General features: G+C 47.3%; 4 protein-coding genes and 1 pseudogene across 6 annotated transcripts in view; all 5 read right to left on the bottom strand.

Annotated features, from left to right (window-relative positions):
• Positions 1–368: 368 nt before the first annotated feature.
• Positions 369–3987, bottom strand: LOC132448285 (toll-like receptor 8). Its single transcript, XM_060039444.1, has one exon. It carries the CDS (start codon positions 3985–3987, stop codon positions 988–990), a length of 3000 nt encoding a protein of 999 aa, XP_059895427.1. The 3' UTR covers positions 369–987.
• Positions 3781–5913, bottom strand: LOC132448287 (toll-like receptor 8). The gene is made up of 2 exons (XM_060039445.1): positions 4477–5913; positions 3781–4059 (listed from the first exon to the last, which is right to left on the bottom strand). The coding sequence occupies exon 1, from the start codon at positions 5576–5578 to the stop codon at positions 4880–4882; it is 699 nt and encodes a 232-aa protein (XP_059895428.1). The 5' UTR covers positions 5579–5913; the 3' UTR covers positions 3781–4059; positions 4477–4879.
• On the bottom strand, positions 5814–6639 carry LOC132448288 (toll-like receptor 8; annotated as a pseudogene).
• LOC132448934 (toll-like receptor 8) lies at positions 6557–7515 on the bottom strand. The gene is made up of 2 exons (XM_060040490.1): positions 6645–7515; positions 6557–6561 (listed from the first exon to the last, which is right to left on the bottom strand). The coding sequence occupies exons 1-2, from the start codon at positions 7465–7467 to the stop codon at positions 6557–6559; spliced, it is 828 nt and encodes a 275-aa protein (XP_059896473.1). The 5' UTR covers positions 7468–7515.
• Positions 7516–7666: 151 nt separating this feature from the next.
• The window catches only part of frmpd4 (FERM and PDZ domain containing 4), a 31015-nt gene continuing 13640 nt past the window's right edge, over positions 7667–25041 (bottom strand). For 2 of the 3 annotated variants that reach the window (XM_060039627.1, XM_060039628.1), the window contains 15 exons: positions 22754–22914; positions 22176–22278; positions 20250–20295; positions 18907–19011; positions 16853–16960; positions 16326–16457; positions 15598–15717; positions 14959–15095; positions 14345–14471; positions 14071–14164; positions 13782–13960; positions 13323–13458; positions 12199–13221; positions 10552–11733; positions 7667–10080 (listed from right to left, as the gene is read on the bottom strand). In XM_060039627.1, coding sequence (XP_059895610.1) covers positions 8753–10080; positions 10552–11733; positions 12199–13221; positions 13323–13458; positions 13782–13960; positions 14071–14164; positions 14345–14471; positions 14959–15095; positions 15598–15717; positions 16326–16457; positions 16853–16960; positions 18907–19011; positions 20250–20295; positions 22176–22278; positions 22754–22914 — 4981 coding nt within the window. In that variant the 3' untranslated portion in view covers positions 7667–8752. Of the gene's footprint in view, positions 10086–10551; positions 11734–12198; positions 13222–13322; positions 13459–13781; positions 13961–14070; positions 14165–14344; positions 14472–14958; positions 15096–15597; positions 15718–16325; positions 16458–16852; positions 16961–18906; positions 19012–20249; positions 20296–22175; positions 22279–22753; positions 22915–25041 lie in introns of all 3 variants that reach the window. The other variant, XM_060039629.1, reaches the window with a different exon arrangement.

The raw sequence follows: 25041 nt of genomic DNA, 5'->3' as shown, positions 1-25041 counted from the left end.
TTGTTGACACACTGGTTAAACTCAAAGAAAATCATCACCTGAATGTGGCAACAATGTGTCTTAGTGTACACCGATCAAAAGTTTAGTATTGCAAAACAGAGAGGGGTGTTTGTGTTTTAGTAAGAACCCATTTAGTATCTACTTACGTTTTTATGTTTTAGTTTAGCTGTAGACTTTGCAGAGGGTGTGTGACTGGGTATGTTTTTTTGGAAATGTATGTACTGCTAAACAATGTTCGCTGGTACAAAGCATGGACCTTTGGAAGCCTTCAATTGAGTCATTTGTAGTTTAATTGACAACAGTTTCCTTTCACTATAAGAGCCTCTTGTAGTGTAATTAAAATGGAAAAAAAATAAACATAACGGGCCAAGAGGAAATTTTTACTTCAGCACTTAAAATAATTACAGCAATAATGACAATACATCAAATGGTTTTTCATCAAAGGTAACATAATAACTTAATTGACAAAGAAAGAAAGATTCTATTGTATTATGCTTTTTGATTTAATAAACACATCAAATATTTCACTTTCTGCATGGAAAGCCACCAAAGGTCATTGATAAAATAGTTCCATTTAGCATTGGTGTCGGGAACTATTGGCTATTTTTTACTTATATTCTTTAAAGAAGTCTTTATATCATTATTTAAATTGTATTGAGAGTTGAACAACCTTTCCAAAATGACAACGGTTCAGCCTCAGGCCAACCTTCATTTAGAAATTTAGAGGCCCTTTATTATGGAACTTTTGAAACCACAAGACAACAGCAATGCAAAACAAAGCCTGATAACACTATGACCTAAAACTAGGCGGTTAAAAGTGGTTCATTATTAACACACATTATCATAGAATTAAACCCATGAAGAAGATCAGTTCAAAAGCATCACTCAACAAAGATAACTGCAAAAATAGCCTACAACAACAAGTACATTTAAGTAACTTAACATAAAAGTAATTCAGAAAAAAAGAAAAATGTCCAAGCTACAGCTTCAGTCTCTCTCCCTACAGGTGAAGTACTGAGAGTAAGTGCTGGTGTACATCGTCTGATTGTCCACCCTAACGACATTCCTGAGGTTCTGCCAAAACCAGGGCTCAGCGGCCGCAGTCCTGGGCCACTCCACAACACTCTCCCCGCACAGCCTCCTCCTCAGACGCAGGAAGTGAGTGTTCTGCAGCACCGGCTCCAACATCAGCACCACGATCACGTCCAGGTTCTCATCCAGCAGCCGCTGGTGGGCCAGGTACATAGCCAAGCGGAACATCCCCGTCTTGGCGTACGCCTTGGTCAGCACAAACAGGGTCTTGCGGCTGTAGCGAATGCTGTGGGTGAGGTTGTCGATCACCGGGACGCCGAGGGGCCAGTCCCGCTCCCCCAGACATAAGGGCAACACCTTCTCCCCCTCCACCTCCAGCTTCACCCTCAGCGTCTCCAGCACCCACTCCGAGACCCAGGGGTCTTTGGTGTCATATGTCACGAAGACTTCATACACGTTGTCTTGCGAGGCCGAAGCACGATAGCCCTTCCATTTGGCCTTCAGGTAATGCAGGACGTAGGAGGCGTCCCAGTAGAAGATGTGCGCCACCGTTGCCATCGACGTGGTGACAACGATGAAGGTAGTTGTGAGAACTGAGATCAGCAGTGCCAAAGTGTTGTTGACACACTGGTCAAACTCAAAGTAAATCATCACCTGAATGTGGCCGTATGATACGAAGCAATAGACATCCGTGGTCAGGCTTGGGATGGTGACATCGTTGTCTTCGATCCACAGAATGAAATCAAGTGTGTCACATGAGCATTGAAATGGGTTCCTATGTAAAGACAACGTTTGAAGGTAGTTTTTAGGTTTTGTTAAGAAGTTAGTCTGGTTGATAACAGTCAGCCTGTTGTGGTTCAGCGAGAGGGTTGTAAGGCTTATGGCGCCCTCCAAAAATCCATTTGACAGTTGTGCAATTTGATTATGATCCAAATTAAGAGTTCTTAAAGTACGGGAGGTAACGCTTTTTACATAAGTAATATAATTGTGACTTAGATCAAGGGTCTGGAGGTTGTTGAAATATTCTAGTTTAGTCCAAATAAAATCTGAGAGTTTGTTTTCATTTATGAACAGGGTTGTGAGCTGCCGTGGTAACAAAACGTATACCTTATCAGGAATTTCATCAATGTTGTTGGATGAAATGTCTAGTATTTTCAAATTAGTGAGATTAGTAAACAGATTGAAATACGATGCATCTTTCCAAAGAGTCCCAAGTTCATTGTGTCCAAATCGAAGCTCATTTAATGACTTACTCTGTAACCATTTGGTAGCTAAAGTATGAATACAATTATTGCTCATATTTAATATCTCAAGAACAGGCAGATTTTTAACAAAATCTAAATTATGCGTGATCCCGTAGGCTTTAAAGTAGTGGTCGTTGAAACTGATGTCCAATACCTTTAGCTTCTGTAATTCCTGGAATGCATGTCTATAGGCCAAGTCAATCTTATTAAATGACAGATCCAAATATGTCAGATTTGGCAACGACTCAAATTCAGTCCCATTTAATGCAGATGAAAACCCATTTCCTGAAAGGTTAAGGCATGAGATATTATCATAGCCTTCAAATTGCTCCGGAGTTATGAAGAAAAGATTATTTGAGCTAAAACTCAGCACACGGCCTGCCTTGATACACTCTGGATTTGCCAAAATTCTACTACCAAAATTCAACGTGTCGGCCACCAGGTGTGGTGAAAAAATCAGGTTGGCTTCAACGTTACCTCCCTGGCCAGGTGGGTTAGGTGCACTTACTGAAACGGGATACAGTCTATTCTCTGATAGGAATATGCCTTTCAGCTGATGGAGTTCTTTGAATATAGTGGAATTAGAGTGAACAATAAAGTTAGTCCCTAGATTTAGCACAGTTAGGTTTTTAAGCGAAACAAGAGGTTTCAAAGTATCAAATTCTATTTCTCTAAAAACTAAACCAACCAAGTGCAATACTTGAAGCGACCTAAGCTTTGAAAAACCCTTTGACAGCTGAACGGTCTTTGGGTATGTGTTACGTCCATAATTGAACGACAGATCTAAATGTTCTAATTTTGAAAGACTACTAAAACACTTAAGTTCACCCTGAATGGCATTTTGTAAAAGATTGAATGATAGCAAGAGTTTTTTCAGATTTTGGAGATTTTCAAACCAAAAGTCATTAAGTTGTGTCAGGGAGTTGCCAGCTAAATCCAACGTCTGTAGTTCGGTAAGGTCAATAAACACCTTAGGATGGATTCCAAGAGAAATATTAGGGCAAGCTACACAGGGAAATGGAGCATTTCCACATCTTGGGCAGTTTCCATGTATTGTCAGTGCTTTTAAGTGATGGAGCTCTTTAAAGTCCTCTTCAGAAATGTAATGTATTTGGTTGTTACTAAGTGCCAGGTTGGTAAGCGTTGTTGGTAGTCCCTTTGGAACACGTCTTAAACTGTTGGAGGAAAGGTCCAGAACCTTAAGTTTTGTCAAAACTGGAAAACTGTCATCTGAAATATTTACTGGATTGGAGCATTTATTGCTAGAACAGCCGTTTCTTTGCAAGAATAGATGCGTCACATTTCTTATCCCAGAAAAACTCCTATTATTGATCACCAGGATATTGTTGTTGTTTAGCCAAATCGTTGTCAGACTGTGAGGAAGAATACCGGGGACACGAGTCAGACGATTGTAGCCTAAATTCAGTATTTTCAAGTTTGTTAGATTCATGAAAGCATCCTTATCGATGTCGACGTCCTTCAGCCCGTTCTTTTTTGCCTGGACAAGATTAAGTTCAGTGAGATTTTCCAGATGAGAAAACGCATTCCCTGGTATTTGCTGAAGATTGTTTTTTGACAAATTAACTACGGTGGCATTGCTGGTTATCCCGTCAGGTACTTGTTGAAGTTTTTTTGCTTCACAATGAAACACTAGTCCACTGACATCACATGGAAACTGCCGGGACATCCAATTTGTACTGTGTTGGAACATGGCAGTATGACTCAATTGATGTAAAAACAGAAGTAGTCGACCGACAAGGAAAGACCAGTAGATGGGCGTATTCTGTAGATAACATGAAGCTGAAGAATTATTCACTTAAAGAAAATGTATCATCATTTTCAGCAAAATATTATATGGGTTACACACACGCACGCCCAGAATATGGTGTATTTTGACGATACAAATATTGGAACGGAATTAATGATGCCTTTTTATTGTCTATACAAAGCATAATATTAATATATTACTACAATATGATCAAAAATACAAATAAAAATGATTGACCAAAATTCACAAAGCTCTGAAGTGTAACCGGAAATCATGGTTACATGTCATTGTATTTTGCAAATAAAAATAAAAAGTTTAATAAGACATGGAATACATTTTTCACAAATATGTCATATAGAAAATTAATCACAAAAATATAGTTTTAGCGATTGTACATGGGTCTTTTTTTTAATGATTGTTTCAATAACTCACCATTTTGAATGTGGTGGACCCGCAAGATATAATTTGTAAAAAGTCGTTAAATGTCAATTCAATAGCACTGGATAAGAGCTGTATTCTCTTGTGGATGAAGTGAACACACTAAATCAGACTGCAGCATCTTCCTCGAAATAGAATCATCAACAAATTGCGGAAGAAAGCTTCTTTTGCTTCCCTTTTTAGGGTACATAGATTAGTCATGACCTAAAACTAGGCTGTTAAAAGTGTTTCATTATTAACACACATTATCATAGCATTCAACCCATAAAGAACATCAGTTCAAAAGCATCACTTGACAAAGATAACTGCAAAAATAGCCTACAACAACGACAAGTACATTTAAGTAACTAAACATAAAAGTAATTCAGAAAAAGAGGAAAACGTCCAAGCTGCAGCTTCAGTCTCTCTCCCGGCTGCAGGTGAAGTACTGAGAGTAAGTGCTGGTATACATTGTCTGGTTGTCCACCCTGACTACATTCCTGAGGTTCTGCCAAAACCAGGGCTCAGCGGCCGCAGTCCTGGGCCACTCCACAACACTCTCCCCACACAGCCTCCTCCTCAGACGCAGGAAGGGATTGTTCTGCAGCACCGGCTCCAACATCAGCACCACGATCACGTCCAGGTTCTCATCCAGCAGCCACTGGTGGGCCAGGTACATGGCCAAGCGGAACACCCCCGTCTTGGCGTACGCCTTGGTCAGCACAAAAAGGGTCTTGCGGCTGTAGCGAATGCTCTGGGTGAGGTTGTCAATTACCGGGACGCCGAGGGGCCAGTCCCGCTCCTCCAGACACAAGGGGAACGCCTTCTCCCCCTCGACCTCCAGCTTCACCCTCAGCGTCTCCAGCACCCACTCCGAGACCCAGGGGTCTTTGGTGTCATGTGTCACGAAGACGTCGTACACGTTGTCTTGTGAGGCCGAAGAACGATAGCCCTTCCATTCTGCCTTCAGGTAATGCAGGACGTAGGAGGCGTCCCAGTAGAAGATGTGTGCCACCGTTGCCATCGACGTCGTGACAACGATGAAGGTAGTTGTGAGAATGGAGATTAGTCGTGCCAGAGTGTCGTTGACACACTGGTCAAAATCAAAATAAATCATCACCTGAGGATGGCCGTAGGATACGAAACATTAGACATCCGTGGTCAGGCTTGGGATGATGACATTGTTGTTTTCAATCCAAATAATAAAATCCAGTGCATCACATGAGCATTGAAATGGGTTCCCATGTAGGGACAACTTTTTAAGGTTTTGTTTAGAAGGTAGTCTGGTTGATAACAGTCAGCCTGTTGTAATTCAGCAAGAGGGTTCTATGTTGTACGGCGCCCTCTAAAAATCAATTTGACAGTTGTGCAATTTGATTATGAGCCAGATACAGAGTTATTAAAGTATGGGTGGTAACACTTCGTACATAAGTCATAGCATTGTAACTTAGATCTAGGTTCTGTAGGTTGTGGAAATCTTCTAGTTTAATGTCATTCATGAATATGTCTGTGAGATTCCGTGGTAACGAATCGTAAACCTTATCAGGAATTGCAGCAATGTTGTTGGAAGAAATGTCTAGTATTGTCAAATAAGTGAGATTTGTAAACAGATTGAAATACGATGCATCTTTTCAAAGAGTCCCAAGCTCATTGTGTCCAAATCTAAGCTCATTTAATGACTCACTCTGTAAAAATATGGTAGTTAAAGTATGAATACAATTATTGCTCATATTTAATATCTCAAGAACAAGCAGATTTTTAACAAAATCTAAATTATGTGTGATCCCATAGGCTTTAAAGTAATGGTCGTTGAAACTGATGTCCAATACCTTTAGCTTCTGTAATTCTTGGAATGCATTGCTAAAGGCATAGTCAATCTTATTATATGATGGATCCAGATATGTCAGATTAGGCAACGACACGAATTCTGTCCCATTTAATGGAGATGAAAACCCATTTCTTGAAAGGTTAAGTTATGAGATATTATCATAGCCTTCAAATTTCTCCGGAGTAATGAAGAAAAGATTATTTGAACTAAAACTCAGCATATTACCTGCCTTGATACACTCTGTATGAGCTAAAATTCTAAAAGGCTTCAACCTGCAAAGGGGGGAACCTTTGCTGTGGTGAAGAAATCAGGTTTGCGTTAACATTTCCCCCCCGTCCAGGTGCGTTAGCCGTACTTGAACAGTCATTAAGTTCTGTCAGGGAGTTGCCAGCTAAATCCAACGTCCGTAGTTTGGTAAGGTCAATAAACGCCTTAGGATGGATTCCAAGAGAAATATTAGGGCAAGGTACACAGGGATGTGGAGCATTTCCAGATCTTGGGCAGTTTCCATGTATTGTCCGTTCTTTTAAGTGATGGAGCTCTTTGAAGTCCTCTTCAGAAATGTAATGCATTTGGTTGTCACTAAGTGTCAGGTTGGTAAGCGTTGTTGGTAGTCCCTTTGGAACATGTCTTAAAATGTTGGAGGAAAGGTCCAGAACCTTAAGCTTTGTCAAAACTGAAAAACTGTCATCTGAAATATGTACTGGATTGGAGCAATTATTGCTAGAACAGCCGTTTCTTTGCAAGAATAGTTGTGTCACATTTCTTATACCAGAAAAACTCATATTATTGAGCACCAGGATGTTGTTATTGTTTAGAAAAATCATTGTAAGACTGTGAGGAAGACTAATGGGGACATGAGTCAGACAATTGTAGCTTAAATTCAGTATTTTCAAGTTTGTTAGATTTTTGAAAGCATCTTTATCGATGTCGACGTCCTTCAGCCCGTACTTTTTTGCATGGGAAAGATTAAGTTCAGTGAGATTTTCCAGATGAGAAAACACATTCCTATATTCCTGTATTTTGAGAAGTTCATTTTTTGATAAATTTACTACAGTGGCATTGCTGGTTATCCCGTTAGGTACTTTTTGAAGTTTCTTTTCCTGACAGTCAAACACTAGTCCAGTGACATCACATGGAAACTGCCGGGACATCCAATTTGTACTGGGTTGGAACATGGCAGTATGACTCCCTTGATGTAAAAACAGAAGTAGTCGACCGACAAGGTAAGATGACGGATACGAATATTTGAAGAGAATTAATGATGCCTTTGTCTTGTTTATATAAAGCACAATATTAATACAATTATTACTATAATATAATAAAAAATACAATTAGAAAATAATGACAAATGTTCCCCAAGCTATGAAGTGTAACTTTAATTCAGGGTTACATTTTATTGTATTTTGAAAATTTAAATTAAATGTTGAATAAGACATGTAATAGAGTACACACATGAAAATATAGAAAATATGACAAATGAAGAATCACGGAAATATATTTTTAGTGATTGCATATGAGTAGTATTATTTTTTTTTTTGAGATGAAATAAGTAGTAATTTTTTTAATGAGTGTTTAAATAACTTTGTGAATGTGCTGGACCCGCAAGATATTATTTGTAAAAAGCAAAAAGTCGTTAAATGTCAATTCAATAGCACTGGATAATAAATGCATTCTCTTGTGGGAGAACACACTAAATCAACCTGCAGCAGCTTCATCATAATATAACCATCCACAAATTGCAGAAGGCAGCTTTTTTTTGCTTCCCTTTTTAGGGTTCATTGATCGGTCATGTTTTAATTCCAATGAATCATAGAATCCTCATCAAATCATAGATTTAATCATAGAAAGTTGATTTTAAGCACTCCATTTTAAACGTTTTATCCTTAGTTCCGTTACGCTACTCTAACGGATATGATATGAGGCAATTTTAACTTTAACACGTAAAATAAGTATCGCAATAACAACAATGTCATCAAAGGCAACATAATAACTTAATTGACAAACAAAGAAAGATTATCTTGTATTTTCATAGTTTAAATGTTTAATGAGGGTGCTGACAAAAAATGGAAAGTTCTCAGTGATAATGTGCAAAGTATTCATGAAATCTACAGAAAAGTCAACAATATCAAATTTTTTAACACATTGTTTGCAATGATTTGTCTTGAGAGCTCTCGATAGTTTTATAATTGATTAATGCTTTTTGATTTAAAGAACACCTTAAAATATTTTACCGTCCACATGGAAAGCCCAAAAAGGTCATTGATAAAACAATCCCATCTAGCATTGGTGTCGGGAACTATAGGCCATGTTTAACTTATATTCTTTATAGAGGTCTTTGTATAATTGTTTAAATATGATCAACAGAGTCGTTTTACTTACATAATTAAGTATTGTATACACAAGGCAAAGTCTATCGAGTTCAAATTGGCGGCTTCAACCCGTGGCATGTATGGCTTTAACTCAAAACTCAGAGCAGAGCAGAGACAGAGCGGCCGTGTCTTTGTGTATCAGTGTTCTCAATGAGTGCGTTAGGTTGTGGATGACGACGGACATGGCGGCAGAGTGACGCGTCAGTGCGTTCACACTTTGGTCATTGCAGTTGCTTCCTGACGCCTCCTCGGCAGCCTTCAGCAGACACACGTAGTTCATGGCGACCTCGTCCACCCGGGTCACCACCTCACGCCGCTGCCGCTCGGCGCTCAGGCCTTCCACCAGCGACATGCAAGCCTGCGTCAGACAGCAGAGCGTGTGGAAGCTTTGTGTCAGAGTGAGCAGCAGCTCCTCTGGGCTGCCGTGCTCACGGGCCATCTGGCTGCAGGCGCTGCTCAGGGCTTTGGCCTGCACCTGCAGCGCCTCGCAATGCTCCCCTGGTTGCCCGGTCTCCTCACCGCCCTCTCGGCATTCACACTCGGACCCGTGGCCGAGACTCCAGCCCACCAAAACGATCATCTCTAAGGCGTCCTTACAGGCGTCTTCAAACCCAGAGGGCAGGCTGTAGGTTTTACCCATCATGGAGCTCACGCGTGCCAGCCTGGCTTTGAGGCTCATGTCCTGATTGCCGGGGGGGGCGGCCGCGCTTGGTGGACCGCCTCGTTGTTCTGCCCTCAGGGAGGATGTTTTTTCTTCACCAGTGATGGTCTTTGTGGGTTGCTGTTGCTTCTGGCTCACAGCTAATAGAGGAAAAGGGAATTGGGCCGTCCAGTCGTCGGGATCGCCGTCGTTATTCATGTGGTCCCTCAGAAAGCAGTGGCTGAACGGAGCATGACACCTCCACGCGCCTGATGTCTTCTGCCTCGGCGCGGCCGACGGAGGAAGCAGTACCGCGGACCCCCGCAGGAGCTTCCGGCCTGAAGAGCTGACCGAGTCCACGGCGTGTTGGGACCAGCTCTTGGGTAATGTTTTGCCGTAGAATCTCCTCTGTTGTTTTGGTGGCGCTTGTGGTAGGCCGTCCTGGCTGCCGCTCTTCCCCGTGAACGTGGCCTTGGTCTTCTCCAGCAGGAGGTCAAAGCCCCTCGCCCCTGGAGGTGTCATGCTACTCCAGCTCCTCCTCAGCACGCCCCCTCGTCGCGGTTTCCTGAGGCTGCCTGTGCTCGACTCACGTGGGGGTTTTCTCGAGGAGGGGTACAGGCCCGGTAAATGCCCACTGGTATCTGTGGTCCTCTTTAATGGCGGTGGTGAGGTGGCGGTGGAGGTGGTGGAGATGGTGGTGGTGGTGGCGGCTGCATTTGTCTCATTACAGAGAGCTAAGGCGGGGTCGTCTTCCCATGCCTGCTTCAGTTGTGTGCAAGCTACACTAGGGGTAGTAGAAAACAAAGACACTTGTTAAGCATCTCTTTAATAATAATAATAATAATACATTTAATTTAGAGGCGCCTTTCAAGACACCCAAGGTCACCTTACAGAGCATATAGTCATCATTCAAAACTATGTAAAACAGACTAGGAATAAAAGGAAAACAGAGGTTAAACATGAAGAATAATAATAATTAATAACACTCAAAGACGCCTAAAGTGAAGGGGGGACCTCACTAACCACCACCAATATGTACTGCACACTGTGAGGGTCATTGTTGCACACAAGCTAGTCTCAATTCAAAAATGAGTGTAGGCTCAATACATAATCTCTCTCTATGCAGCATTGTAGTAATTACACACTAAATGCAAAAGAAGAAATGTCACCGCAGTGCTGCGCAAGTTTTTTGTGATGACGACGAGGAAGGATGGCACACACAGAAGCAAACAACCTAAGTTCAGTTTTACCTGTGGTTTCTTTAATCTTGGGCCCCCGGTGGCCACTGCCCTCCCTCAGGGTCCCGTAGCCGGGCTCGGCTGTGTGGCTCTTCCTAAGCAGCGTGGGGTCCAGTGGGGTTCCGCTCCTCCCCTGGCCCGCGGCGCCACACATCTTCTCCTCGGCCGCCGCGCAGGCCGCCCCCCGCCCGGAGCCCTCAGAGGTCAGCGTGTAGTTGCTCTCTGCGCACAGCGGGGAGTCCATGGGCGTGGCGCAGCAGCTGCTGCCGGTGCTACAGCCCGCGTCTACGGAGGAGCACTGCGATTTCTGCAGGGAGTGGGCGCCTCCCTCGCTCTGCAGCGACGACATGCGCTTGCTCAGGTGGTAGTCATAGAGACGCTGGCCGTCGTGCTCAGCGGCGGCCGCGGCCTTGATGCTGTGCTGCTCGCCACCCTGCGCTCCGCCGGCGCCCTCGGATGGGGATCGCTGACGGGCAATTAGCGGCTGGCATCGTTCTTCTCCCCGCTCCGTCAGGACGCCCGCGTGGGAAGACTGTGAGTCTACCGAGCATTCAGAGGGGGAGTGACTCTCCGACATTTTGGTTCCGGGCGCACGCTGCCATGGCTGCTGCTTCTCCCGGGGGTGAGTCCGCCCAAGGTCCAGTTGGTTCATGTAATGAGAGTCTCTGGCGGTGAAGCCGTTGTACCTCCCCACTAGATGAAGCAGCTCCTCTTTGTGGAGCTCTTTGAAAGGCCCGTTGGATGAGTCGGAGGGCTGGCTAGGATCTCCCCCCAACCTGCAGTCCTGGTCCCTCAGGGTCCCTGACTGCCGGTTCATCACAGAGCCCATGTGCATCTTGGAGAAGTAGTCGGTGAGCGACTTGGTCTCCATGGTCTCTGGTTCCATCTCCCCCCCGTCGGAGTGTAGGATCTGCGAGGAGGCGACGGCTGAAGACTTGGCCTCCTCTTCCTCCTCCCGGGGAACCTGGGAGTTGTAGTCCACGTCTTCTGCTCCCCTCTCGGCGGGAGTGATGAACTCTGCCTTCTCTTCACTCCTGCCGTGGTAGCCCTCGGCGATGTGAACCATCCTCAGGTGGCTCTCGGAGTGCCTCTGAGCGGAGGCCAGCTCGGAGCTCTCCGTCATCTCAGAGGAGTTGGTTTCGTTCCCAGAATCCGACGAGGACTCGGGACTGAAGGCTCGGGAAATGTCCACCCCTGCGTGCCACAGGAAGACAAACACCTCGTTAACGACGTTGTCTCAGGCTGATCAATTATAAATATTGTTGAAAGCGTGGAAGGGAAAGTGTACATAATGAAGAGAAAAAGGGTTTGCTGTAAGTTTTATTTTTTTGCTATGAGTATGGCAAATAGCATGCATATGTTTTCATGGGGCCAATACTTACAGTTCACAATGATGAAAAATAAACTGCTTGAATGCGAAATGCAAAAAAATAACACACCACAAACAGAAACGTCCAACAACACAATGAACCAAATGAAAATGACAGGAAAATACACAAATGTGCTCAAGGGAATGAAACAAAAGACAAAATGGAAACAGAGAACAAAATGGGGCTTTATTCCAAAAGAAAAAAGCAACAACAAGCACAACAAATCAATGTAATGGCTCCATCAGTGTGCGGTCTTAATGGATGAACGTGACGATGGTGTAGGTAGGACCTGTGCTCTCGGACTGCTCGGGACTCTGGTCCTCAGACGCAGCGAGCTGCTCTAGCGCCCGCAGGGTCGACACCACCGCATCGTCCAGCGGCTCTCCGGGGCCCGTCGTCCTCTGAGTGGGCACTGAGTCTATGAGGGACACAGGGATGTCGTTGGGGGCCCCCCTGTGGGGTCCGGCGGCCCGGGCCCCCTGCTGGTGCTCCTCCTCGTCCGAGCTGTCCCTGAACCCTGGAGGAGGCGCGGCGATGGCCAGGTTGAGAGAGTGCAGGAGCACGTCGCTGTCCTCCTCGTCGCCTCCTTCCGGCAGCGGGGGCAGGGAGGTGAGGTCGATGATGTCGTCGATGGACCCCGAGAGCGAGAGGAAGGTGGGCTTCTCCACGTCGCTCATGAAGGCGTCCTCCTCGCAGCTGACGTCGTCGTCGTCCTCTGCGTCGTCCGTGGTCTCGGCGTAGCAGATGTCCCTCAGTAGCGGCTCCTCGATGCACTCCCTTGGGCCGAAGATTTTGCCGGCGTACCGGTAGCCCCCCACGTCCTCCGCGGCGTCCTCCATCAGCCTGTACTCCTCCTCCTCCTCCTCCTCCTCCTCCAGACGCCCGTACATGGGGCTGTGGTTATCCATGGCCTCCGCCTGCTCGTCCATCAGTCTTTGGTAGCCCAGATTCTGGGGGTTTACGCTGTCCAGGGGGGGGTCCCCGAATATGAAGGACACCTTGGCGTTCCTGGCCGAGTCCTGGGGTTTGGGCCTGGGGGCACCGAGGTAGGGTTGGGGTAGCGGGGTCCGGCAGCGCTCCACCCTGTGCGCCATGTGCACGGCGTGCTGGGGCTGGTGGATCTCCGAGATGTACACCGGCTCGATCTCGCTCTCGCAGCGCCCCCGCTCGCCCTGGTAGTCGTGACACTCGCGGTGGTTCGAGAAGTCCGGGCCGCACCGCTGACCGCAGCCTCGGTCCTCTGCTGCCTTGTAGGGCGTGCTGTAGGTCCACTCGATGGCCCGGTAGTTCTGCTTCACTCTCGCCTCGTGACCTGGAAAGGAGAAGCGGGACGATTAGAAACTGCCATTTCATTTCTCACATTATGCTGTGATGTAGGGAGATGTTGTCACGCGTGTCGAGTTTGAGACTTACTCGCTTCCGCGTTCTCGGCGCCGCTCCGTGCCACATTGAAGATAGAGCGACGGGAGTCCACAAGTAAGCGGTAATAGCCGGCGGTCAGACAGGCCAGATTCATGGCATCAACAGACTCCATTAACAGAGTTATTGGCTGTGGAGGAGAGGGATAAGCCGCACACAATGAGCACACAATGGATGCAGGGCCGGAATGAGGTGATAATGACTGCTAGGGCAGCTTTCCACTAAGAGCTCAATATAGTGCTGCAGATCAACTCAGAAAGTAGAGAACAGGGTAGCATCTGTTTCCACATTTCACGGGAAAAGCTAATTAGCTACGTCATTCGGGGTTGCTTTAATCCAAAGCGTCTCATACTACCACAAATGAAAACGTTCTACCACTGAGCAAGGAATCTATCCCCTAACCCTAGCAGAGGCGCCGGTCTAGCCGGACCGGGCACTAAAGGATCCGTTCACCTTCACGTCCAGAACATGGAGCTCCACCCGCACCATCTTCTCGTCCTCGGCATACATCTCGATGCGGTTGACGTGGCTGAAGTCAGCCAGCAGAGCCACCAGGTTGGTCTTTGGGTTGATGACGTGGCTGATGCCGTAGCGCGGTCCCACCAGAAGGGTCACCTCCGTGTGCTTCTCGCCTTGCTGTAAATGCGGAAGGGTCAGGCTCAATGCATCTCAGTGTTTGGTTTCAATATTGTTTATTCAGGCTCTAAACGTGGACTTCAAACCAAGGGTTTGGAAGAGACACTTGCCACTAAGATGGATTTGAAGACCCGTCCACCGTAAAGTCTCAAGTCACTGAGGTACTTGAGATAGTGGACCTTGGCTTGCAATGCTGTCAGCTGCAAGAAAGAAGATGTTCATGTCACGACAGGAAACTAAGAAAGCATTGACCAAGCGCCCCAATATATGGTAGTCAAGGGCCTTCTGTGTGTAACGGTGAAAAAGGAAGGGGGTGGAGAGGGACCAGAAGAGAGAGTGGGCGGGAGAGACGGAGGGAGGTACTGTAGAGGCCACCGTACCTTTTTACCGGGTGGCACCAGGTTCTGGTTTGTCTTGAGAACGTGAGTCAGGGCCTTTTTAATGTTCTTCTCCTTCATGCTGGACAGCACCGCAGGAGGCAGGAACAACGCCAGGCCCCACTCCTTCCTGTCCAGCCAGAATCCTTACTGATTAGCTCACCTTACTCCGGCACCAAACAATCAGCCAAGTCATCAGTCATAGATATTTGGCCTGTTAAGCCATTTGAGACTGTAATGGTAATGGTGGGGTCTATACAAATAAAATGGAATTGAATTGAATTGAATTGAATTGAATTGAATTGAATTGAATTGAATCAGTCCTGGCCGCCCATCAATCCATTCTCCCAGAGGTGCTGCATTGATTCATCAACCGGCTACTATTGTAATTATTCAATCACTCCGTAGCGATTATTCATCCCATAAAGCAACAACTCTACGGCAACAGTAGGATGTTTGATGGATCGTGTTTCTTACTTTCTGTTCCTCTATATTTATTTTACAAAAAAAGATAGTTAAATAAATATAGAATAAGAGAATATAAGAAATATGATCTGGATAATATGGAGTCAATAGTTTGGGCCATGGAGGATGACGATGTGATGAGGAGTCCTTACTCGATGTACTTGAGGGAAACCTTCTGTGACTGCTTGGTGCTGATCGTGAGGATGTACATCTGCAGCGCCGCCAGCCGAAGGGCCGTGTCGTATTTCAACTCCGACCCAAATCTCTCCAACACCACGTCATTGCAGCTCTGGTGGACAAGGACAGAGAGAAAGAGACAGAGAGGGAGGGAGAGAGGGAGAGAGGGAGAGAGAGAGAGACATGGTGAGGGAGAGAAACAGAGAGAGAGACACAGAGGGAGAGAGACAGAGTGAGGGAGAGAGGGACGGAAAGAGAGAGAGGGAAACAGAAAGAGAGAGAGAGCGAGAGAGAGAGCGAGAGAGAGAGAGAGAGAGAGAGGGGGAGGAGAGAGACAGGTAGGGACATAGAGGGAGAGGTAAAGAGAGAGTGAGGGAGGGAGAAAGAGAGAGAGACCGAGTGAGAGAGAGAGACCGAGAGAGGGAGGGAGATGTAGAGTGTGTGAGTGAGTGTGTGAGTGAATGGCAGGGAAAAGGGATTTGATCTCCGAATCCGGTCTGCAGATTTCCTTTTTGGGTGTCCATGGCCCGGGCCAATGGTACGGCCTCTAGTCCGAGCAGCCCACCCAACCCCTCCATGAGGGACCCCTGGGTGTGCCTGGTGCGGGGGTTCACCTGGACGTAGAGGTACTCAAAAGCCACGCCGTCTCTCCTCAGTAGCTCCAGGGGGTCCTTCGGCACGAAGCTGATTCGGAAGAAGCATTTCATCTTGTGCGCGCCCGGCCTCTGGGTCACCTAGATCAACACAGCGCTCGTTAGGAAGGTCACAGCCGGGACATGAGGAAACGATACATGAGGACCTCTTCTTCAAGAGGATGCGTGCAGGGGAAATGGCTTAGGGTTTCACATCCAAAGGTCTGGAAATAATAGAAGGTAGAGATTCATCGCTGTATCATACAGTGATTAATATGTTCATGTGCAGGAGGCTAATTGCTAATTTTGTGGATAAAAGGTTCTGAATAGCATTACCCCCATTGCCCCGACAATCCTTCTCTTGTTCAATCACACTCGCCCTTGCTCCTCTGTCTATGAACAGGGGCCAAAAACAATTAAAAGCTGTGACCATATTCCTTTCTCTCTAGTGTCTATGCCAACTTCTCTCTCTCCCCCTCCCTCTCTCCATCCCCCCTCCCTCCCCCCTCTCTCTCTCCCTCTCTCTCTCTCCCCCCCTCCCTCTCTCCATCCCCCTCCCTCCCCCCCTCTCTCCACCCCTCTCCCCCCTCTCTCTCTCCCTCTTTCTCTCTCTCCCCCTCCCTCCCTCCCTCCCTCCCCCGCCCCTCTCTCCCTCTCCCTCTCCCTCCCCCTCTCTCTTTGGGCCAGCCTGTGCAGCAGCAGCTCCTCACCTGAGCCAGCATCTCCTGCTCGTGGAGGAGCATCAGCTTGCTGGCCGAGCCCTCCGCTCGGAGCTCCAGCATCAGGGAGAAATGTTCGATGCTCTTAATGGACAGCTTCTCCTGTAGGGTCGAGATGACATCCTTCCCCACACACACACACACACACACACACACACACACACACACACATGTATTATTTAACCATAGCGGGCCACATGGGTGCATCGCACACATTACAGCCAGGCAGCGGGGATAAAAAGGTGAACTAATCGGTCTAATGGTCCATGAGCCAGACCCGGTTGAGCAGCGAGCAGCCTTAAATGTACACAATACGTGTTTGAATATTTGATGTGTTGTCGCTTGTCAAGCTCTGTGTGTTCCACGGATTTGGAGTCTTGGCTGAATAAAAATATGCTTTATTAAGGTTGAAATGGGGGTGATTGTGGGTCATTCAGACTCACCGCATGGTCATGAATAATTGTACAGTAAACTCTGCATCACCTTGGGTTACGTAAGGGGCGCAGGAGGCAGCCTACCTTGATGGAGGTGTTGTGGTCAAACTTGAAGGACTTGGTTTGCCCGTTCTCCAGGTACACTTTCAGCACGTTTGGCATGAAGAGAAGCGAGTTGTCTTTCACCGTCTCCTGGTGAATGACACAAAGTCAATTACAAAATATGGAACAATTAACAATCCCCATCACACATGATCCGTGATTAACATATTATTTTAATTTCTGGACCAAAAGCCCACGCTGCGCTCTCTTGAAAATATGTGTTTAAGTGTCGTGCAATCATTTCATTCAGCACGAAAGAAATCATTGGATGGCCTCCCTGTCCATCTAGAGAGCCCGGTAGGTGAATAGCCTCTCACAAGGCTGGGCAGACAGACGCTGCAGCTGGCCAGCTAGTCATGTGTTTTGTGGGAGGGGCTTTGGTAGGAGGCCTGAAGGGAGGGGTGGGATTATTTTGATTGGATACTTTCCAAATCTAGCTTACTTTCTCCAAATTGGCCCCCGTAGCTGTTGGGCAGAGTGGGCTGGGAACCACTCTGAGGAGTCATGTCTCTCTGCATCTGTCAATCACACTCAATTGCTCTCATTTACATGTGAGCAGCTGATAGGGCGATCTGGAGAACAGGCAGCAATCGAGGATACAGAGAAACGGGGACTATGGGTTGAGGATCTCTTCATTCTGCCCCACAGCCCCTGGGTTATGAACACATTAATAATAATGGAATTGGTAAATGCTGACCTCTTTTTGCACATCGCTAAAGGTCTCGCTCATTTATTCGTCTTCATTAAACCCTTTTCTCTATGTGCTCGCACTTCTGAAGGGGGTGGACCCAACGACAAACACAACGCACACCCACTAACTCTGGCACGCACACACTCTGGCACACACACAAACACACACACACACACACTTCGAACAACCTGCACAAGAACACATGCATGCACGCACACAAACACACTCACCCGCACGCAAACACACCCACAAACCAGCTCACCCGCAAGCACACACACACACACGCACACACACACACACACACACACACAATTCGAACCGCAAGAACACAAACACACGCACTCACCCATACACAAACAAAAACAGTCACTCACCCGCAAGCACACACACACAAACACACACACTTGCATGCATTGACACACACACACACACACATAGACTCTCTCTCTCTCTGCCTACATGTATTTGGCTGTGCATGACAGCAGTCCTGCTGCTCGTTGGCAAACCCACGCAAAGCCTGTGTCTGCGTGCGGACATCGTCAGCCAGCGCTGTGCTGCAGACCTGCCTTAGCGTGCCGCTGAACCCAAAACGCCTTGTTTTGTCTTCTGTGATCTTCAACGTAGTCCTCTGAGACATTTTGCTGCTCACATAATACCATCAATTGGACAGAAACTGCTTTAAAGTCCTAGGTTTTTGCCAGTCCGCCAACCAGTCTGTGAACGATCCCCGGAGCTCGGAACTGACGTGCGTTGCTTATCGTGACTTCAGAGTCACTTATCGGAGTCACCTCGATGTCACGCCGGAGAGTAACCAGGGCCGAGAGCGGAGGCTGTCGCCGTGACGACGGCGGATGTGTGGAGCTCCGCCTGGGCGGCGGTTCAGGAGGATGGACGCGCCAGAGATGGATGGATGGAGGGACTGCATTTATACAGCGCTTCTCTAACCAGTGGCCACTCAAAGCAATGTACTATATTACCTCACATTCACCCATTCATGAACACATTCACACATCGACGGCGGTGTCAGCCATGCAAGGCGACAGCCAGCTCGTTGGGAGCAGTCAGGGTGAGGTGTCTCGCTCAGGGACACCTCGACACTCAGCTAGGAGGAGCCGGGGATCAAACTAGCAACTTTCCGGTTAATGGCCAACCCGCTCTACCTCCTGAGCCACATTCCCCCCCAAAGAGAGAGAGGGCTTATCTTCTCAGACCAATCCGAGATTGCCCAAAATACATCCTTTTCAATCTCCTAGTGTTTGATTACAGCTGAACCGGGGTTCTCTTCCACCTCAATGTGAGAACACGGTCATCAGAGGATATGAGCGAGGAAACCAATCCAACTTACTGGGATCTGGCCGTTGATGACCACCTCTTCGGCGAAGCGAACCTTGACAGGGTTGGACTTTAACTTGGCTTTCTTGGCGGCGCTGATGAATGCTGATTTAGGCGACTTTCGAGGGAAGAAAGAGGGAGAGAGGAGGGAGGGAGAGAGTGAGAGAGGGGGAGAGAGAGATAGAGGGAGGGAGAGAGAGGGAGGGAAAGAGAGGGAGGGAGGGAGAGAGAGATAGAGGGAGGGAAAGAGAGGGAGGGAGGGAGAGGGGGAGAGAGAGATAGAGGGAGGGAGAGAGAGGGAGGGAGAGAGAGGGAGGGGAAGAGAGGGAGGGAGGGAGAGGGAGGGAGAGAGAGGGGGAGAGAGAGAGAGAGAGAGAAAAAAGAGGTAGAGAGAGAAGTTGAGGGAAAACTGTTAGACCTTCTCTTAATAGCAGCATTTACATCCAAACCCTTCCATTGCAGACCAGGGGTTGATTTAATTCCAGTGCTTCTGTGTGTGTATAGGGGGGGGGGGGGGGTGTACAGTGGTGTCCGCTGAGCCTGCAGTGCAATGTGCGGCAAATGGCTGCAATTACAGGCTGCATTAAAGGACCCGCCACGCTGGCTCCCCTGTGTCTTCAAGAGAAAATTAACATCCTCGACCTGAAAAAAACCTGAGCTAATGAAAAGCGCTGGGCTGATTCCCAATTCCTTTAATTCAATGTATGTATTTAAAATATAGAAAATCCATAGGATTAAATGAGAGCGGATCCTCTCTGCATAACATATCTGTCGTTAGTTTCGCAGCGTTGAAAAAGGCGGCGCCTTAATTTGGGGATTGGCGCCCGCCCCCTGCCCCTCCCTGCCGACAGATTAATAGAGTGAAGTGGAAATGCCCCGCAAGTCTTTGTGGTGATTCACACGGCATTTTAATCCGCGGTGACCTATATGTGCATCCAGTATTCCCGCTAATAGTTCGCCCATCCCGTCTGCTGCGGCTCCCGACCCTCTGTGTTGACATGCCGGGTTTATCCCGGGTCTCGCAGGTCGGATCCGGCGCTACGGCGGGAATAACGCCGGCGAGAGTGCATCACCGGCGTTATATATCACCGTGACAACCAGGCAAGCTGTGACCGTGCCGACGCTCAGTCGTCACAGCAACACCGAGTCTTGTGTTCACAGGGTCCACGGTGCAATCCTCCCCACGCACAAGCGCACACACACAAGCGCACACCCACACACACACGCACCCACGCATACATGCAAATGCACGCACGTAAACACACACATGCCACTAAAAAGCTAGCAATGGCGTTTCCCCATTATGTTACTTGAAGAAACTCATTTAATTTTTTATATGGAGAAAGAAACACTCACTGGGTATGGCTGGATGACGGTCAGCACTATGGACTCTTTGCAGCTTCTGTAGGACACACACACACACACACACACACACACACACACACACACACACACACACACACACACACACACACACACAAAAGAAAAAGAAAATACCATTAATAAGGAGGTGTTTAATGTTCATTTATCATACATTTAATCTGCCGTTGTAATTCAGCAGTACTTGTGGACTTTGTTTTGGTGTATCCAACAGACCAACTGTATCATCACCATTTTCCGGTAATCTTTCAATTCGATTCAAAATCATACGTCTTCAATGACATTGATTGTCTTCCAATAGGCAACTAGGTCCACACAGCGAAGGGGCCAAGAATACTAGAGCTGTAAGTCATTAGAAGTGGAGCAGCGCATAGAGCACCCAGCCATAGAGCACCCAGCCACAGAGCATCCAGCCATAGAGCACCCAGCCATAGAGCACCCAGCCACAGAGCATCCAGCCATAGAGCACCCAGCCACAGAGCACCCAGCCATAGAGCACCCAATCACAGAGCACCCAGCTATAGAGCACCCAGCCATAGAGCACCCAGCCACAGAGCATCCAGCCATAGAGCACCCAGCCATAGAGCACCCAATCACAGAGCACCAAGCTATAGAGCACCCAGCCATAGAGCACCCAGCCATAGAGCACCCAGCCATAGAGCACCCAGCCATAGAGCACCCAATCACAGAGCACCCAGCTATAGAGCACCCAGTCACAGAGCACCCACTCGGAGAGCACCCACTCATAGAGCACCCAGTCACAGAGCACCCACTCGAAGAGCACCCAGTCATAGAGCACCCAGTCAGGGCTCAGGGAGCTGTGATGGAACAGGAGGACAGGAGAAAATTGTGATCTCAGTACAATAGTGCTCTATGTGATCACCCCATCTTTACCGTCTCTCCTTGCTAACGCTAAATCACTAAAACATCCGTTACCCTTCCTGTCGAATGGCATTTAGCGTGCGCGCCTGCAACTAAACAATGGCAATACAGCACTCTGTCTTATGGAATCAATACATGTCCGTCAGTACAGTGTGTGGACGACCTAAAAGTGCAGCAGTAAGTATTTGACGAAATGTCACCAGAATGCTCCAAGGAAATGCTCTTTAGGCAGAACCTGCACGACTAAGTGATTTTTTACGAACAATATGGGTAAGGGTTGTATGAGTGCAGCCAGGAGACCTGGTCCCGATGCTGTGTTCACCCAGCCCGTCCTGGTCCTTTAAGAGCCTTCAGCCCAGGCTCCTTACAGGAGACCTGGTCACCCAGCCCGGCCTGGTCCTTTAAGAGCCTTCAGCCCGGGTCAGCCCAGGCTGCAGTCCTTACAGCCGGACATTGTGTTGACTCAGTGACATGGATCTAATAAGACGCGTGGAAAAACACTAACACTGGCCTACATTTGATTCATGACACATGGAGCAAGACTGCTACTATTATGACAGTGCGTGCTATCGCGGCGTGCTTGTTCCTCTGACATGAGGGAAGCAGGCATAATGTCTGTCATTGCAGAACTTTATGTTAATGTGTAGTGAATGCTATTTATTAAATGGCTACTTGCAAAATAAAGAGTGGTGACCACAAGGGCAGGTGGGAACTCCCACCTTTGTCTTCCTTACAGAGAATTACGAGAAGCGAATCAAAACACAGCATTTGAGAGAGGTTGATGAACTACGGTAAGCCGTGTTTCCAACGTTGGTCGGAGAGAGGCTCACGAACTTTAGCGTTATCCTGGTCTATCCCAGACTATCCCCGTCTACCCCGGTCATGGTCCATCCCGGTCTGTACTGGTCTATCCTCTTCCATCCCGGCCCATCCCGGTCTATCCCGGCCCATCCCGGTCCACCCCGGTTCCTCCCGGTCCATCCCGGTCTATCCTGGTCCATCTATCCGGCAGCGCCTCACCTGACGAGGTCGATGACCCTCTCCCTGGGGGCCGATCCCACCGGCTCCTCGTTGATCATGACGATTTCATCCCCCGGAACCAGCCTACCTTCTGAGGGGCCACCTGGGAAAACACACACACACACACACACACACACACACACACACACACACACACACACACACACACATACAGATGCACACACACACACACACATACACACACATACAGACGCACACAGAAACACGCACACACACACATATACACACACAGAAAACCACACACACATAACACACAGACACACACACACACACACACACAATAAAAACGTCACACAGAAGGCCACACACACACACACACACACACACAGAAGCACAGTGATTAGAGGTGCACAGTGTTTAAGGTCAGACTCCTGTTCTTGATTTTCTTGGTCATTTCCCTCCCGGCTCTTAAACGCTGCTTCCTCTCTGCTCGCTCTTTACAATCGATAAGGTGATAACCCATCTTCCTCCGGGGGATCACTGTGTTCATGGGCGGACTACGGCCCCCAAGGGGCAAAGCCGTCACAGGAGTCCGACGACCACGCAACGTTCTTTACCTGGCGTGACTGAGCGCACCACCACTGGTTTTTCACTTCCTGCCACAAAGCCGAAACCAAGCACAGGGTCGCGGCGCATCTCCACCTTCCTGGGGGCGGGGGCTACGAACCTGTCCCCCTCCAGGCACACCTCCTCCAGGGAGCCACAGTGGGAGAGGAGGCTGCAGGGAGAGAGGAGAGAGACGGGGGAGAGATGAGGGACGGGGAGAGACGGCCCCGCTCTGGGCCAGGTCATTCCTGCAGAAGCTGTATCTGCTTCTGCGGTGACGTGGATACAGAGTGAAGACGTGCAGCGCTGCATGGGCTCCTCCTGCTACGTGTTTGGAGATCTGCGATGTGAAGAAACAATTGGGGGGGGGGGGGGGGGGGTGTTCTAAATGTATGTGTCTAAATGATCCGCTTTGATGTATGCTTCAAATAGGTCATGTTCAAACAATCTCATATTTAATCCATTGAACAACAGCGACAACAATAATATGGAAAAGGATGCTTCATAAAATCTTAAATAGATCCATTGATAAATAGATAAATAAATAAATAACATGTGCGCAATGAAGAACATCTAAAGGAGTTTGTTTCTCGTGGCAAAGAACATGTGTGAATTAGCAGCATTTACATCGGCAAACGCATCTGCCTTCACTAACGAGATGCGGAGATGGGCAGCATCAGCAAAACAGGCTTTTATATATATATATACACAACACAATATATGCCCAATGTATTTCCAGGCAGCATGTTGTATTTATATCTATATATATACGTATATATATAAAGTGCATTCATCCTCTGTCAGCTCCAGGTTCACCCAGGCCACCTCGGCCTAAACATGTCCAGCTTCAGACCTTTAAATACAAACACTCGTTTCCAATCAGTCGTCCGTTTTCCCACAAATCAGCACGACAATTTAGTTATATTTTCCATCACATTGTTTTTTCCCTGCCTGTTCTAAAATATTGTAATTTGTGTGTGCGCTGCGTGGCCGCGCGGGGCGGTGCTTGTCCCCGGGCTGGGGGAGTGTAGCGGCAGCAGCCAGCAGACCCGCGCTGCACCACATGGTGCCAGCAGAGTTGGTTGATTGGGCCCGTGGGCTAGCGGCGGCGCTATGTAATTCCCGGTTCTTCTTGACACCTGTACCATTCGCCGCTAATTACTAACAATTAAGCTTTCAAGGACCGAGAAGCGATTGTCTGTGCGTGTAATAAAAACACACGCAGCCCGGCGAGTTGAAACAGTCTCTGGGTGGGAGAAGCGTTGCGTTAATTATGGGACAGATGCACAGTCAATTAAAGAGGAAACAGAGAGCAGAGCAGACTCCTGCAGACAAGCCTGTTAAGCCAGGCTATTCATTATGCATTTGACATGGGTAAGGTAAGTGGAGGTGAAATAATCACATCATATTAGTGCCATCCCTGTTTTAACGAGGATGTAGGCCAACATATCTTAAGTGTCCATGATGGAGGCCTTCTTACCCTCTATATCGATGATGTACTCCTTAATATATTCAATATTGATGATGTAGGCCTACATATATTCAGTATCCATGATGTAGTCCTACTTATTTTCAGTATTGATAATGTAGGCCTACTTATCTTCAGTGTCCATAATGTAGGCCGACTTATCTTCTATATTGATGATGTAGTCCTACATACCTTCAGTATCAATGATGTAGGCCTATACATCTACAGTATTGATGATGTAGGCCTACTTATCTTCAGTGTCCATAATGTAGGCCGACTTATCTTCTATATTGATGATGTAGGCCTACATACCTTCAGTATCAATGATGTAGGCCTACATATCTTCTGTATGGATGATGTAGGCCTACACACCTTCTGTATGGATGATGTAGGCCTATACATCTACAGTATTGATGATGTAGGCCTACATATCTTTTGTATGGATGATGTAGGCCTACATATCTTCAGTATGGATGATGTAGGCCTACATATCTTCTGTATGGATGATGTAGGCCTATACATCTACAGTATTAATGATGTAGGCTACATATCTTCAGTGTCCATGATGTAGGCCTATACATCTACAGTACTGATGATGTAGGCCTACATATCTTCAGTATCAATGATATAGGCCTACATATCTTTAGTATCAATGATGTTCTCTCAATCTCTGTCCCCTACCTCCACAAAATCTTGCAATATGACAGCCAAATAGAGCAGCACTCATTCGCATAACCCCATGCCCTTCCAGAACATCCTGTGTTTCAAAATGTAGAAAACGAGAGACTCAAACTACAGGGGCTGGTTTTAGCTTTTTTCATACAGACTTCA

Source organism: Gadus macrocephalus, chromosome 20 (genome assembly GCF_031168955.1).
Source record: "Gadus macrocephalus chromosome 20, ASM3116895v1".
Classification (NCBI taxonomy): Eukaryota; Metazoa; Chordata; class Actinopteri; order Gadiformes; family Gadidae; genus Gadus; species Gadus macrocephalus.
Note: the sequence above shows the minus strand (reverse complement) of the source record. Positions and strands in the feature narration are given on the sequence as shown.